We start from the raw sequence: 12,964 nt of genomic DNA, 5'->3' as shown, positions 1-12,964 counted from the left end.
AGAAGGTTGAATGTGTGGCTTCCTTCACCTTCACCAAGCTGTACATTTCAAGCACAAAAAGGCTCCTGCACTGCAGTTTAGTTGATTCATTAGACCAGTCACATCAACAGAAAAACTAAGGTCTGACAACATGGTTAACTTTTTGCACTGACTTACACACTTTCGGATGTATAATACAATGCAAGAATACCAGTTTCTGTTCAGGACCCATTTTATTACTATATCCTACATTTTCTTCAAAAGTTAATATTTTTCCCCATTTGGACAACCTGTGATTTCCCCCATAATTCTGAAGTCACATACAAAATGCATACAAACATAAGTAGCTGAGCAGTGTCACAGCTCAGTGACAGCTCTCATCCAAAACTAAGAAAAAAAACGTTGACCACTTTGGTGCAGCTCAAGTTTCCCGCAATGTCCTCAATTCTTCTTGTTATAGTGAGGTGGGAGAGAGGAACGTTCTCACGTGAGTGACTGAATGCAGGCTGGACAGGAAGGGTCAAGGGGCCAGATGGGGCTGTAAAATGCCCAAGTCTGATGTAGAAGGTGATTTAGCAGGAGGCTATCCACTGTCAGGGGTGTGCAACACTAATGTGATCCTTTACATCTCTGAATAGCAATCTGATTTGGAAGACAACAGAGAAGATTCACATATGTAATAAAGGAAGGGATGTGTAGGGCAGCGGTCCCCAACCCCCCGGCCACAGACCGGTACCGGTCCATGAGTCGTTTGGCACCGCGCCGCGAGAGTTGAGGCTCGGGTGTGAAATGTATTGTTTTCAGGGTTTTCATCATTAGCTCGGTCTTTTCCCGTGTTGCAGTTGTGTGTCTTATTTTGAAATAAATATTTACGTGTTACCGTAGCAACCAGAGAGCATTAAGGGGCAGAGAGGAGGATGTTATGCTCAATGTTGTTGGCGCATTTCCGGAGGACACTGCTAATAAAGTTACACAATTACACAGTGAATTCGCCTTTATTATTATATTTACAAAATAGCACAGTTTTTGTCTTGGTCGTATCATTTTATTTTGTTGGATTTATCCACAACACCCTAAAGGCTGGTCTGTGAAAATATTGTCTGACATTAAACCGGTATGTGGCGCAAAAAAGGCTGGGGGACCGCTGGTGTAGAGGGTTGCTGCGACCCATGAAGATTCTAGGAGTAAGGTGAGATGAAAACACAGGATTTGCTGTTTTCATTATTTTCAAAACTAAATAAAAAAACTAACTAAAATCTAAATTCTACCTAAAACACTTTAGTAGAAGTTAATTAAAATGTTTTATCACTCTTAATTCTAGTTTTCAACTTGGTTTCAGTTAATTGTAATAACCTTGGGTGTTAGCCAAGTAGATATGTATGTATCTATATGTATCTATATGTATCTATAGTAACAGTTGACCACTGACCCTACCAAGCAGTTTCTTCCTGTCTCTCTCTCCATCGCTCTCTCTCTCTAAACTCTTGCAGTTTTCAGCTATTTTAGGGCCAATACATCAGGACAGTCATTGGGAGTTTATAGAAGTGTACCTACTTACTTACTTATGTAACGCTCTCATTTTAACATTTACACAGACTGTTCAGAGCTTACACGTCACAAACCATTTTTCCTTTAAAGCTTTTAATATTCACTTCTCATGAATCTCCACAGTAAAGACAGTAGTTAATGCAGAACTGATAGAGGGAGTGAAAGAACAGTGTATATGAATGACTGTCAAAAAATAAGGTTTAAATATGTTACAAGCACAACTCTTAGTGATGGAGGAGGTAGTCAGTTGTAGAAGTAGCAATAAAGCAGTCAAGTTTCAAAGATGAAAGTGCCTACTGAGCAGCAAATGTTTCCTAGGGGAATTTTACTTTTATGTTTTTGGATTACTGTAACTACTGCATTAATATGTGTACTGCATTTGACTGCTGCAGATGTTAAAGGTTCAGTTCAATTTTTTATTCCTCTCACATATCTGTTACGTAACATTTTTAAAAACTGTCTTATCTGTCAAATTACACCTATTAGTATGACTTAGGCAGATGTAAAACATCTGGGTCTAAATCTTACAATGACACGTTTCAGGCATCAGTAAAGGTTTTTTTTAGGATTTTGCATTAGATGGACTGATTTCCTCTTATTACTTATGGTGAGTAGTGTGTCAGCTTCTTTAGACTACATATTTGCAGCAGCATCCAGCAAGCAGGAAAAGTGACAGTGGAACAGCAGAAGTAACTACATAAATGTTGTATTTGTCAGGATGGAAAATAATGTTCAAAGTTCTTTTACACATTTGACACAGGCTTCACATTTATATGGTGGACTTACTCGTAGTAAAGCAGCCCTCCTTTGGATGAATCCTGTGCTCCATCTTAGCTGTCAGGATTCATCCACGCTGCCCTCACTCACTGACGGGAAACAGGTAGGATAAAAATTTCATCTCAGTCTCTGACTGAAGTTTTTGCTCGTGTATCAGAACATATCAGTTCTTTTTGGCTGCCCTCTTCGTCTGAGTGGGAAAACAAAAATACCCTTAGTCTGTATGATGTTTGCCAGATTAAGCAACAAGCTCTGTCTGTGTTTGTCGATTATTCGCACTCTGCTTGTTTGCAGCCCACATATTTACATACTGTCTTGGTGGACGGTGTTGGTGATTTCTGATCTAGCTCTGTCTATGTTCATATACTGGTGACCACACACAAAGTCTTTCACACATACACATATTAGTGCTTGGTCTTTTTCTTAGGCTAAACTAACCACATGAGTTTCAAGCTTTGACGGTCTCACTTCTCATTCACCTGATTTGGTGTGACAACCTGAAATCTGCATGTAAAAGGCTTAACCTTTCAATCACCACCACAGGCACCAGCTGATACAATCCACATCAGATCATTTAAATACTCCAGCTTGGTCGCTTGATGAACAAAACATTCTCTAAGAGAGAGGGTTGCTTCTGTAAGCTGTCATTTGACATCAAAACAAATGACAAGTTGATCAAAAGAGTGATCAGCCTGTTTCATATGGTCAAGGACAGCTACATTAATGTTAGCCGCTAATTGAAGCTTTGTTAGCTTACCTCTGACTCTCCACATGTTGCTGCCATTGTCCGTATCTCCAGCACCTGTGGTACCGTTAAAAAAACAAACAAGCGCTGCCACACTTTCAGAACTTCGTCATCAGCTTGGTACCAAAGAAGCAGTTCCCTTATCGCTTATCCGTGTTATCAAAAAATCCCGTGTTCGACCATATGTCTTTCACCCAAGAATCAAACCACACATTTTAACTGAACCTAATGGTTGTAAACACAGCCATGGATACGCTGGCATCCAGAATCCAATAAGCTCAGAATAACAACTGCCTAAACACGTCTGTCACAGAGACACTCCTTCACCGTGACAAGGTGCCACTAGGACAGACTGACAGGACACATTATCACTATAGACAGCGGCATGTTGTTTCATGCTGTGCTGGGAAATCACAGCAGTTAGCATGCACACATACTATCTAGGTTGTTACCACAGTAACCAATGAAAATAGTTACACGATGCCTGAACAATTGAATCTGACGTGATCGCACGCTGTAATGTGGCACGGCAGCTCCTTTACGTCACCACCACTTGATCAGACTATGTTCATGCGCAATCACATATGGTACATTCACAGCTAAATGTATGTGGGTGTGACATGCAAATTAGATTAGAAACTGGTGTTGGGGAGTTTGTGTTTACCAGGGAGAAAGGGTCTAATTAAAGAAATGCATTGAAGGAAATACAGGATGCAACAATCTGGTGTCTAAAAGTCAGGGATCTTGTGGATCCTGACGTTACATAAATGCCATGCTGAATTACTGGAGTACCATGTTAAATGTATGTGAAAAAGCCAACTGGATGCCAAAACAAATGCCAACATCAAGCAGCTCCTGTGCCTTATCTGCATCAATATGTTTGCTTCAGCTTGTTTTTACAGGATAATCTGCTGGGGAGAAATCCCGCAAATAGACTAAAACATCTATATTCATCACCATCATGGTCCTGAAGATTACAAACAGGTTGTACATTTAGAATGAAAGAGACTGTCATCTTGGCTACTGCACCAACAACATTACAAGTGAAATGCAGCAGCAATCTTTGAATGTTCTGAAAAAACACATCATGTGATTTCTGCTTTAATCCTCCTTTCAAGTCTGTCTTAGAGGTTGGGCTTAAATCTGGGAAGAGGCTTCAGTAACCTCCTACACCAGGTTGTTTTTCAGTGGAGTAACCTATTTTTCATTATTTAGAGGTGAGATCAAACACATGGTGTGTTTATTCTGCTCTACAACTGACCCCGTGTGTACCCTCCCTCTCTCTCTGTGGGTGCACGTAGGCATTTAAGCAAGGCATTGTTTATTGGCCAACAGCTCTCCCAGCACAGTCTGAATCAATCAGGGTTTGGCTCAAACAAGCCTTATCTGGTAAAATCCTCTATTGATATGCATGTTTGAGTTCAGAGAAGAAAAGAAAAGACAAAGAAAAAAGAGACCTTCTCAGGAGAGTACCAGCTATTAGCAGGAGAGCTAACTTAACATGGAGGAAGCTAACAGCAAATAGTCAGTAGTTTATAAGTATTTCACCCGCTGCACAAACAGCTTTTTCTTCTATCCGCTCAATACTTTTTGAAGGATGCACAAACTGGACTCAAGTGAGATGATGCAGCTGAAAAGGGTGGATTCAGTCGCTGCCCTCTGGAATGCCCTCATGCTAATGTTAAGTCTAATACTTTCATTACACTTATAGTGCCTTAATTTGCTGTCAGTCAACTCAATTAATATTATTTCATTTCATCTCTCTTGTTAGCTCCGCTGAGTACGAGGACTGCACTCACAGTGAGACTGAGAACAGGGAAATAGTGTGGCTATGCTCTGAAACCCATTCTTCTATATAACTCGGGCCACACAATAACAGTTTAGTGCAGCGTTGAGCGCAATGCAGTGCAAGCACGCTTTTGGGGAGCACTCCTACATACTGTGAACTTAATGTCACCAGTTCACATGCTTATAGGGACAGCAGTACTGGCGAAACATTTTCCAGTAAATTGGGCGGGTTTTGTTTAAACAGAGATGTAGCTTGTTGTATCGTAGGCTAGTATGTGTAGTTTAGGTTTGTGAACACAACTGACACTTAAATACTTTGGTTGATATTTGAAATAATATAAATGTTACAATGTTATAATGAACACACTTTTTTCAGCTATAATAATATGATTTTAACATACAACATTTTATTATTACAAAAGACACTTATTTAGAGGATGAGCATAAAAGACAATGGGAAATCTCAGGGGCAGCAACATTAAGGAAAAAGAAGGTAGAAGAAGCATGGTGCAGAAGACAGCAAGGAGATATAGTAGTTCTTCAAAGCCTCCCACACAGCAATGTTCTCTTGAGTGGAGTTGTTGGTTCCCACTCCACTTGCATGCTGAAGCAGTGGTTTGTCCTCAGGAGGTTCTCCTGAAGAGTTCCATCTCTGAAAGTTGGGCAGAGCTACTGCTGCCTGAACAACAGCATCAGCGTGTTCAGGGCTGGCTCACAGCATCCCAGCATCTCTCCTGGCACTGGGTGAGGCCACGACCGGGTCTAAGCACGTTCTTTGTTGTAATGAAATGATAAGAAAAAGGACATATACAGATTAAAACTGCAATAACACAATATAGTAAATGAAATGAAAAAGTTTTGTGAAAGTGCTGTGAAAAATATTACAAAAAAATTACATATTTGCATTTTTTATGTGGTACAGGGAAAAAAAGTAGTATTCTTATTTACAGTAAAAGTTTGAGAACCAATTCTAACACTTACCTCAGAGGAAAAGTCTCATCCCGCAAAAAGACATGTCGAGAAGGCCCCAGACATTCAGCATCATTCAGTGGTTCCAAATTCCACCACCAGGAAAAGGTAGCTTGAATTCATTACAGCCAGAAGCACTATCGAGTATATTGCCTTGTAATTAAAATACTGGGAAACCTGGGTTATGTGGTGCTTGGATCACTGCATGTTTCATATCTATTGCCCCATCACAGTTGGGGAGATTACACTTCTCTCAAAGCCCCGAGCAATCTCCTTTCAATCAGGAGCTTTTGGCACAGGCAGACATTCGTCCGCCAGTGTCACAATGTTTAAAACAGACTCAGGCGCAGACCAGAAATCCTTGGCAAAAGAGAGTGTGTTTATTTACAGTGAGACACCAGGTGCAAATATATATACAGTGTGGCAGGGAAAGGGATCCGGGGCTCCAGGGTCCAGGGGAAACAGGGATTAATCTTATACAAGCTCCTCTCCTCGGCAGATTCCAAAAACACACACGCTCTCTCGGGTCCAGGGCAGATCTATACACACACACACACACACACACACACACACACAGAAAGACGTCCAGGTTAGAAACTATCTCAAACTCACAGATTCAGATTTACCAGATTCAGAGAGACTGACGCTGATGGCTCAACGATCCAGCGAAGAATGACACAGGTCCGCCATCATAAATAGTGCTCCAATCAGCTGGGATTGGCTGCAGGTGCTGGTGAGCACAGGTGCGTGGGCCAGGGGCGGGAGCCCGTAATGAGCACCGCCCTGGCAGAGGAGAGAGAGAGAGAGCAAAACAAACAAACAAAACATGTTGCCTATCACAGAGTCAGCCAGCGAGGCACGGGGACCATGACAGCCAGGCTTTCCCATATCTCCTTGGTGACATCTGGTATAATGTATATCACAGTGGAGATGCCCACCCCGTAACTGGAGCCAATCATGTTGAAGGAGTCACCAGACTAACAACATCATTCAAGTTCAAGTTTAAAAGCTTAGAAAATTGTTACTTTGTTATACCTGGAGTCACCAGTAGTATTACCTTAATAGGATCAATGAAACTGACTCCTACTAACCAAAGTCATTTAGTAGTGTTTTTATATGGGCTATTTTATTTCGGTCTATTAAAAAAATAAAATCACAAACAAGTGTAACTGCTATTAAAACAGAGCCAGAAAGTCTTGGTAAACAATTTCAATTCATGAATAGCTTCTCAGTCGCCTAATGCTAAATGCATTGCTTTATGCTAAACAGACTTAACAGGAGTGTTCGCTTTTCACATTTTATTTTTACATAAATTACCCACCTCAGACAAATTGCTGAACGTTTCTTTGGAGAAATTGCCTCTCAGAAATTTGACCGATCCCGACAAATCCCAGTCCAACTCTCACCAGCAGAGTGTTTATTGAATTGCTCATTGCTAAGTCGAGAGTACACTCGGAACCTGTCGGAGCTCCTTCACAAACCTGAGTGGCTCATGCAGGAGCTGCAACCTGTTTCTTGTAATTCACCTTCTTCTTTATAGATGACAGGTTCATGTTGAAAGTAGTGGAGTAGGTGCAAGTCTGTGAGCAGGGGAAAAAAACACAGTCAAAGTGCTTTAGGAGGTCCTGCTGCTGAACTTAGTGGCTCACTGGAATACCTCGCTTAATGCAACTGAGCCATTGCTCAGGTCATTAATTCTACTCGCCTCATTCTTTATGCAAACATCAGCCAAAATTGCACTTCACAAATAAAAAAAAGTTCTCTTCAATACTTCAAACTTCCACTTTATGTCCTGGTAACAGATGTTTTTTGACTGTACTTAAATACCATCAGTTTATTGCTTTAAGCTTCAAACTGTCGTCCCTCACCGTGAGTGTCAGCATCACAGCTGCTCTCTGTTTCTTTTACCTGATGTTGTCATGACTATTATTTCACATTTAGCTCAGCAGCTTGGTATGCCTGCTGATCAACATGCCAGGTATAAGTAACAATCAAACTTCCATTTTTTGTCTATCGTCTGACAACCGAAACGATAAAATATGTTATGAGAGCAACATCACCGTGAATCGGACTAAATGATTGCGTAAATGATCACAGAGCTTTGGGACATCTTTCTCCTTCACTTTTCTGTTCTTTCTTATTTATTCTGCTGTGTATGTACAAAGACATAGTCCCACACTAATGAGTAGAATCATTAAGATCCAAACACTTCCTCAACCATACTTTAATTTTAAGTCCAATGCCTACAAAAGGGAGACAGTCGTCATGGCCCAGGTTGGCACACACTGGCTAGAATGGCAGTGCTTATTTCCTGTAGTGCTGATTGAGTCTGCAGATATACACAGTATCCAAGATGTAAATACAGCTGAGCATTTTGCCATATCCATCTTGGTGTTTTGAAACTGGATATCAACAGACAAGGTCTGATAAACCCACAGACACTGCACACTCAAATGCTAGCAAGTAGATAGAGTCACCCCAAAGCACAGCCTGCTTTAGCCTCCTTTTTGACTCTAATGGGACCATCAAAAACATTGTGCTGTATTAAATAAGCCCTGCAATTGATACCATTAACTCATCAGAAAAGGCTTCATGTACATAAGGGTTGTGCTCTCACACACTTCTTGACAAAGACTAAAAATAAATAAATACATTCAATGTTTAATTTCAATATCCAGCTAATATTCATTCACTGTTACTTGATTATGCTAGGCTAATCATTCACCACTCTCCCTCTCTACATGCAGTAAGAGCTGCACAGGTGGATACAGGTGGATGGTGCTACGTTAGCCTCACAGCAGTGCTGGCTACTACAACTTTTCTGGTGGGAATCCAGCTGATTACAGCTGAACAGTTTTTAAAATATTCAACTTTACAATTGAATTTTGAGTATCAGTTGAAAGCACTATTCACCACACCTAAAGAATAATCTGTGCATAAATCATTTGCTACTGTAGTTTATACATAAGATTCATTCTTTTCTTGCATTGTACAAATGAATAGCACCTTCCTTAAAATTTCACTAAAATAGTTGTATCAGTAAGTAAAAGTCAAATATCTCATATACAAATTCTGAATAATAAAGAGTTCAACTAAAATTGTAGTTAGTCTCTGCTGCCTTTACAAAGCAAGTAGCATAAACTGTGACAAGATGGATAACTAACCTGTGATTGGGTTTGAAAAGCAAGAAGTGTACCTGATAATGGTTAACAAACTCTTTCTATCCATTCATAATGCAGCTGGTGACATCCTTCCTGTCTTCTTACACCTATCGTCTAACTCAAAAGCACTCTGTGTGCTCACTGGATGAAACTGAACATTTAAACGCAGGAATAGGGCTGTGCGATATGACCAAAATCTCATATCCCGATATAAGACATCTATCGTCCTGATAACGATATAAATCACAAAAATCTTACATTTTCTGAAAGTTCTGTGAATCTCGGGCAGCTCGACTTGCGTGAAGTGTTTCCAGCTGGGCGTCGTGTACCTGGAGTCGAGTGTTTTAACCGATGCATGAAACTATACATTTTTAGATATAAGTTGTAATGGCCGCCGTTTTCTTTGTATCTATTACACGGTGTGCTGCGGGGAAAAGCCTGTTCTAGCATTTGAGTCTAAGGTTTATTTTTTGGCACCTGGCGGCATTTTTTTGCTTCTCATCCGTAAACACTCTGCATACTCTTTCATGTAATTCAGTTTATTTTGAAAAGTCTCAACAGGATCTTGAGCTTTATTGTGAAAGGTTTATGTGGAAAATAAACAAGCGGACACGCGATGGTTTTACGGTCATTGTTGCTAATGACAATGCATATAAACAGGCGCTTGTCCGTCCGTAGTGTGGTTATATTACATATAAGAGAAAGAGAAAACTTTAAGAAATTAATATAGCCACTACAGTGACCATCAAAACGGTGAAAAAATATTGCCGTAAACAGTTTATTTTGCGACACCACGAAACAAACGATAGTATAAAATGAAACGATAGACGTTTTTATATCGTCATCCGATATATATCCTTATATCGAACAGCCCTGCGCAGCAACACACAGTTCTCACTGTGACATTTTAATAAAACCAGTGCTGTTCCATATTCAACTGCTAAACTTGAGCAGCACACTACCTAAAAGCCTCTTTTAGCACTTTAAGTAATATTCTGAGGATCTGGTTTCAGAAGCTGATAATGGGTTTTATGTTTGTGGCTCCTTGTGGGATGATTAGAAGGACTGGCAGCAAGAGCTGCCATAGCTGAACTGACACTGACAGAGAAAGCTAAAGAAGCTCAGACTTCACATGAAGAAAACGCTAACATAAAGTGTGAAACACACTGTCAGGTAATGTCTGGGGAGAGCCATGCAAAACTGCCATAATGAAGAGAGGTGCGCACTTTGGAAGGAGTTAGTTAAAGAAAGTTAAAGAGGAACTTCCTTTGGATAGGAGTTTCCGGACAGCAGGGCCTTTGTCTGCTTTACTTCAAGCCAGCCACAGTATACTCTATCTGACATTTACACAGCCTCTTAGCTGTAATAGCTTGAGGTGCAATAGCTCTTCTCAAGAGAACATGTGGCAAATTCCAGTCTTACTATATTCAGCCTCTCCGGCTGACAGATCCACAGCTCAGCTCCTCGCAGCCGGCTGAATCACCTTGTTGTTCCCAGCCGAAACCCTGCCACTGATCAGCCTGAAGATTAGATGAGGCTCTGGCATTCCTGGCTGCCCAGCTCCATCTGATTTAGTGCTCCAGACAATAACAGGCAAATGTGCTTCTGCACAAAGCAGGGAAAATGAACATGTCTGATGGCTTATGGGTTGCACTCTATTGTGTGAATCTGAGCTGACCTCTAGATCAATAGGCCAGGAGGAGGAGAGACTACATCCCTCAGCCTCCAGAGATGCAAAGGCTGCTCTCTTCACTAATCTTATCTCCGCTGTATGCAAACAAACACACCATGAGCTATCATTATTAAAATGCTTTCAGCAGACAGAGACTCTGTGGTAGGAAATCACAATGAGGTGTAATTATCTTGCTGCTGTCACCAGAGCTTCTTTAAACTATGCTGCTGCTGGCCATCATGCTATGCTATATTAGCATTTACATATTTTACACAAGACTGAAATTACAAAATGCTCCAGCCCAGCTGTTCCTGTGTCTGTGCTCGCACCCATGAAGTCAACTGGCAACCTAAATCTGCCAGCACAGGGTCCAGGTCCTGTAATGAGCGAGCAGAGACTAAATCAATTGTGGCTGATTGTTGGCCGAGGCTGTTGGGGAGCAGTTGGCGTCTCTCTTATCTGTATTTAAAAGGCAAACAGATCGTTGTGTTTCCCTCCCTCTGGCTGTCCTTATGGTTTTTATGTGTCATTTATTTGAGTGTGTTTGGGCGTGTCTGTGTGCTCAGCTGGCAGATGCAGTAAAAGTGAGAACACTGCCGCTTTTAAGGGGGAGAAAATAGAGCACCTATTTCTTTCTCCTGCTCTGGCTTTCACAACACTCCACCGGTCCATTAAAACCCAAACACACTGACCACCTATCAAGCAGGAAAAAGCTGCTCCATTGTGATGAAGGGAGAAGTCACATAACGTCAGGTTGCCTGCCAATTTAACCTGTTTAACGACAAAACTAATCCTTAGTGTCAAAGCTGACGTAAATCCTTATGTGTGGTCGACAACATGACAAGACGCTCTTATATCAGGATGCAGCCATTCACAGTATTTTCCAGTATAGTATAACAGCTGGTTATAGCCAGTATAGGCACAGGATTGCATGAGTTTTGTCATTTCTTCTTATTTTGTGGTCTGCTTCCTTAAGAATTTGGCTAGGTGGTGGTCACCAAAAGGTGGTGGATTTTCTGTTAAGCTGTGTTGAGCAACAGTCAGAGCTGCACACAACCATCTGGACACTGCGCTGACACAGAGCATCATGTATGGCTAGCAAGTGTAGCGTCATGTAGATCTAGTATCACAGAAAAAGGACATTCCTGTGTTGGACAAAAGGTTGAGCTAACTTAGCTAGCTGACTGTGTTTGCTAGCACTTTACCAACACCAATACCATCACTTAAACTGACACATTACAGACTGGAAACCGTGCTTATTAGCATATTTTACCCTCACTTTTTGTTCAATTTAAAACAAAAAAGGACTGTTGGACTGACAGTGGCTGGTTCAAAACTGTGAACATAGTCTCCAGTTTCCAGTCTCATTGCTATATAAAATTAAGCACCTAGTGATGCAACAGGTTTTCATCCCAACGCGTAAAATAGCTACGATTGTGACAAATCGTCACTATTTTACACATTGGGAATGAGAGTAGGCGGGAATAGGGCTGGGCCACATCATATCGTTCACGGTAATATCGGTATAATGTTGCGCAACGATAAGAAAATGAAATATCGCGATAGAATATGGGTAAAACGCACATGAGCAGTGCCTTTGTTTTCATACGCACATGACGGAAAAAGCATGGCGGCGACGGAGAATGAGAAGGGCGAAAGCAGATCGTTGAATGAAACGGATGAACCAGAATTGGTTTGTAAAAATGTTGCAACTTCAGTGATGTGGAACTGGTTTAGCTTTCGTCCGTCAGATACACAACAAAGCACTGTTTTTGGTAGAGCATGCTAGCGGGCCGTCATTATTACTGTGTTTTTTGGAAAATGCGGCGCACTTAAAATCAATCCTTTGATTTTTCTGAAAATCGGCAGTGCCCCTTATAATCAGGGCTGCACATAAGTGGTCCGCAGGTGCGCATTCGCTGTCAAAATAAAAGACGCGCACCAGATAAGAAGTTGCAACGCGCGTTTGTGTAAATAAGATTTTCTGGTAGAGGACAGACATTTGTTTAGAACTCTTAAAGATGTCGAAGAAGCAAGCTCCTTTAAGCAGTTACTTTGGTGTTCCTCCACCTCCACAGAAATGTCAGAAGGAGTCCGAACCGCAAAAGAAGCGCGTATTCTCGGAAAAGTGGTTGCAGGAGGTGAGCTGGCTTCAAAAAAATGATGAACGCACAGAGATATGGTGCAGAATATGCCGTGAAAATCCCACTCTAGCGGACAAAAACAGTGCCTTTTATATGTACGCAAACGCGCGTTGCAACTTCTTATCTGGTGCGCGTCTTTTATTTTGACAGCGAATGCGCACGTGCTTATAATCCTGTGTGC

General features: G+C 41.2%; 1 protein-coding gene across 3 annotated transcripts in view; it reads right to left on the bottom strand.

Annotated features, from left to right (window-relative positions):
- The window catches only part of klhdc8a (kelch domain containing 8A), a 55,770-nt gene that overhangs the window by 30,585 nt on the left and 12,221 nt on the right, over positions 1-12,964 (bottom strand). The window contains exon 1 of one of the 3 annotated variants that reach the window (XM_084927478.1): positions 3,062-3,515. The exons of the other annotated variants lie outside the window; for them this stretch is intronic. Coding sequence (XP_084783604.1) covers positions 3,062-3,077 — 16 coding nt within the window. The 5' untranslated portion in view covers positions 3,078-3,515. Of the gene's footprint in view, positions 1-3,061; positions 3,516-12,964 lie in introns of those variants that run through there. 3 annotated transcript variants of the gene reach the window in all.

This window comes from Perissodus microlepis, chromosome 5, assembly GCF_051167445.1.
Source record: "Perissodus microlepis isolate ML-2025 ecotype Zambia chromosome 5, ASM5116744v1, whole genome shotgun sequence".
Classification (NCBI taxonomy): Eukaryota; Metazoa; Chordata; class Actinopteri; order Cichliformes; family Cichlidae; genus Perissodus; species Perissodus microlepis.
Note: the sequence above shows the minus strand (reverse complement) of the source record. Positions and strands in the feature narration are given on the sequence as shown.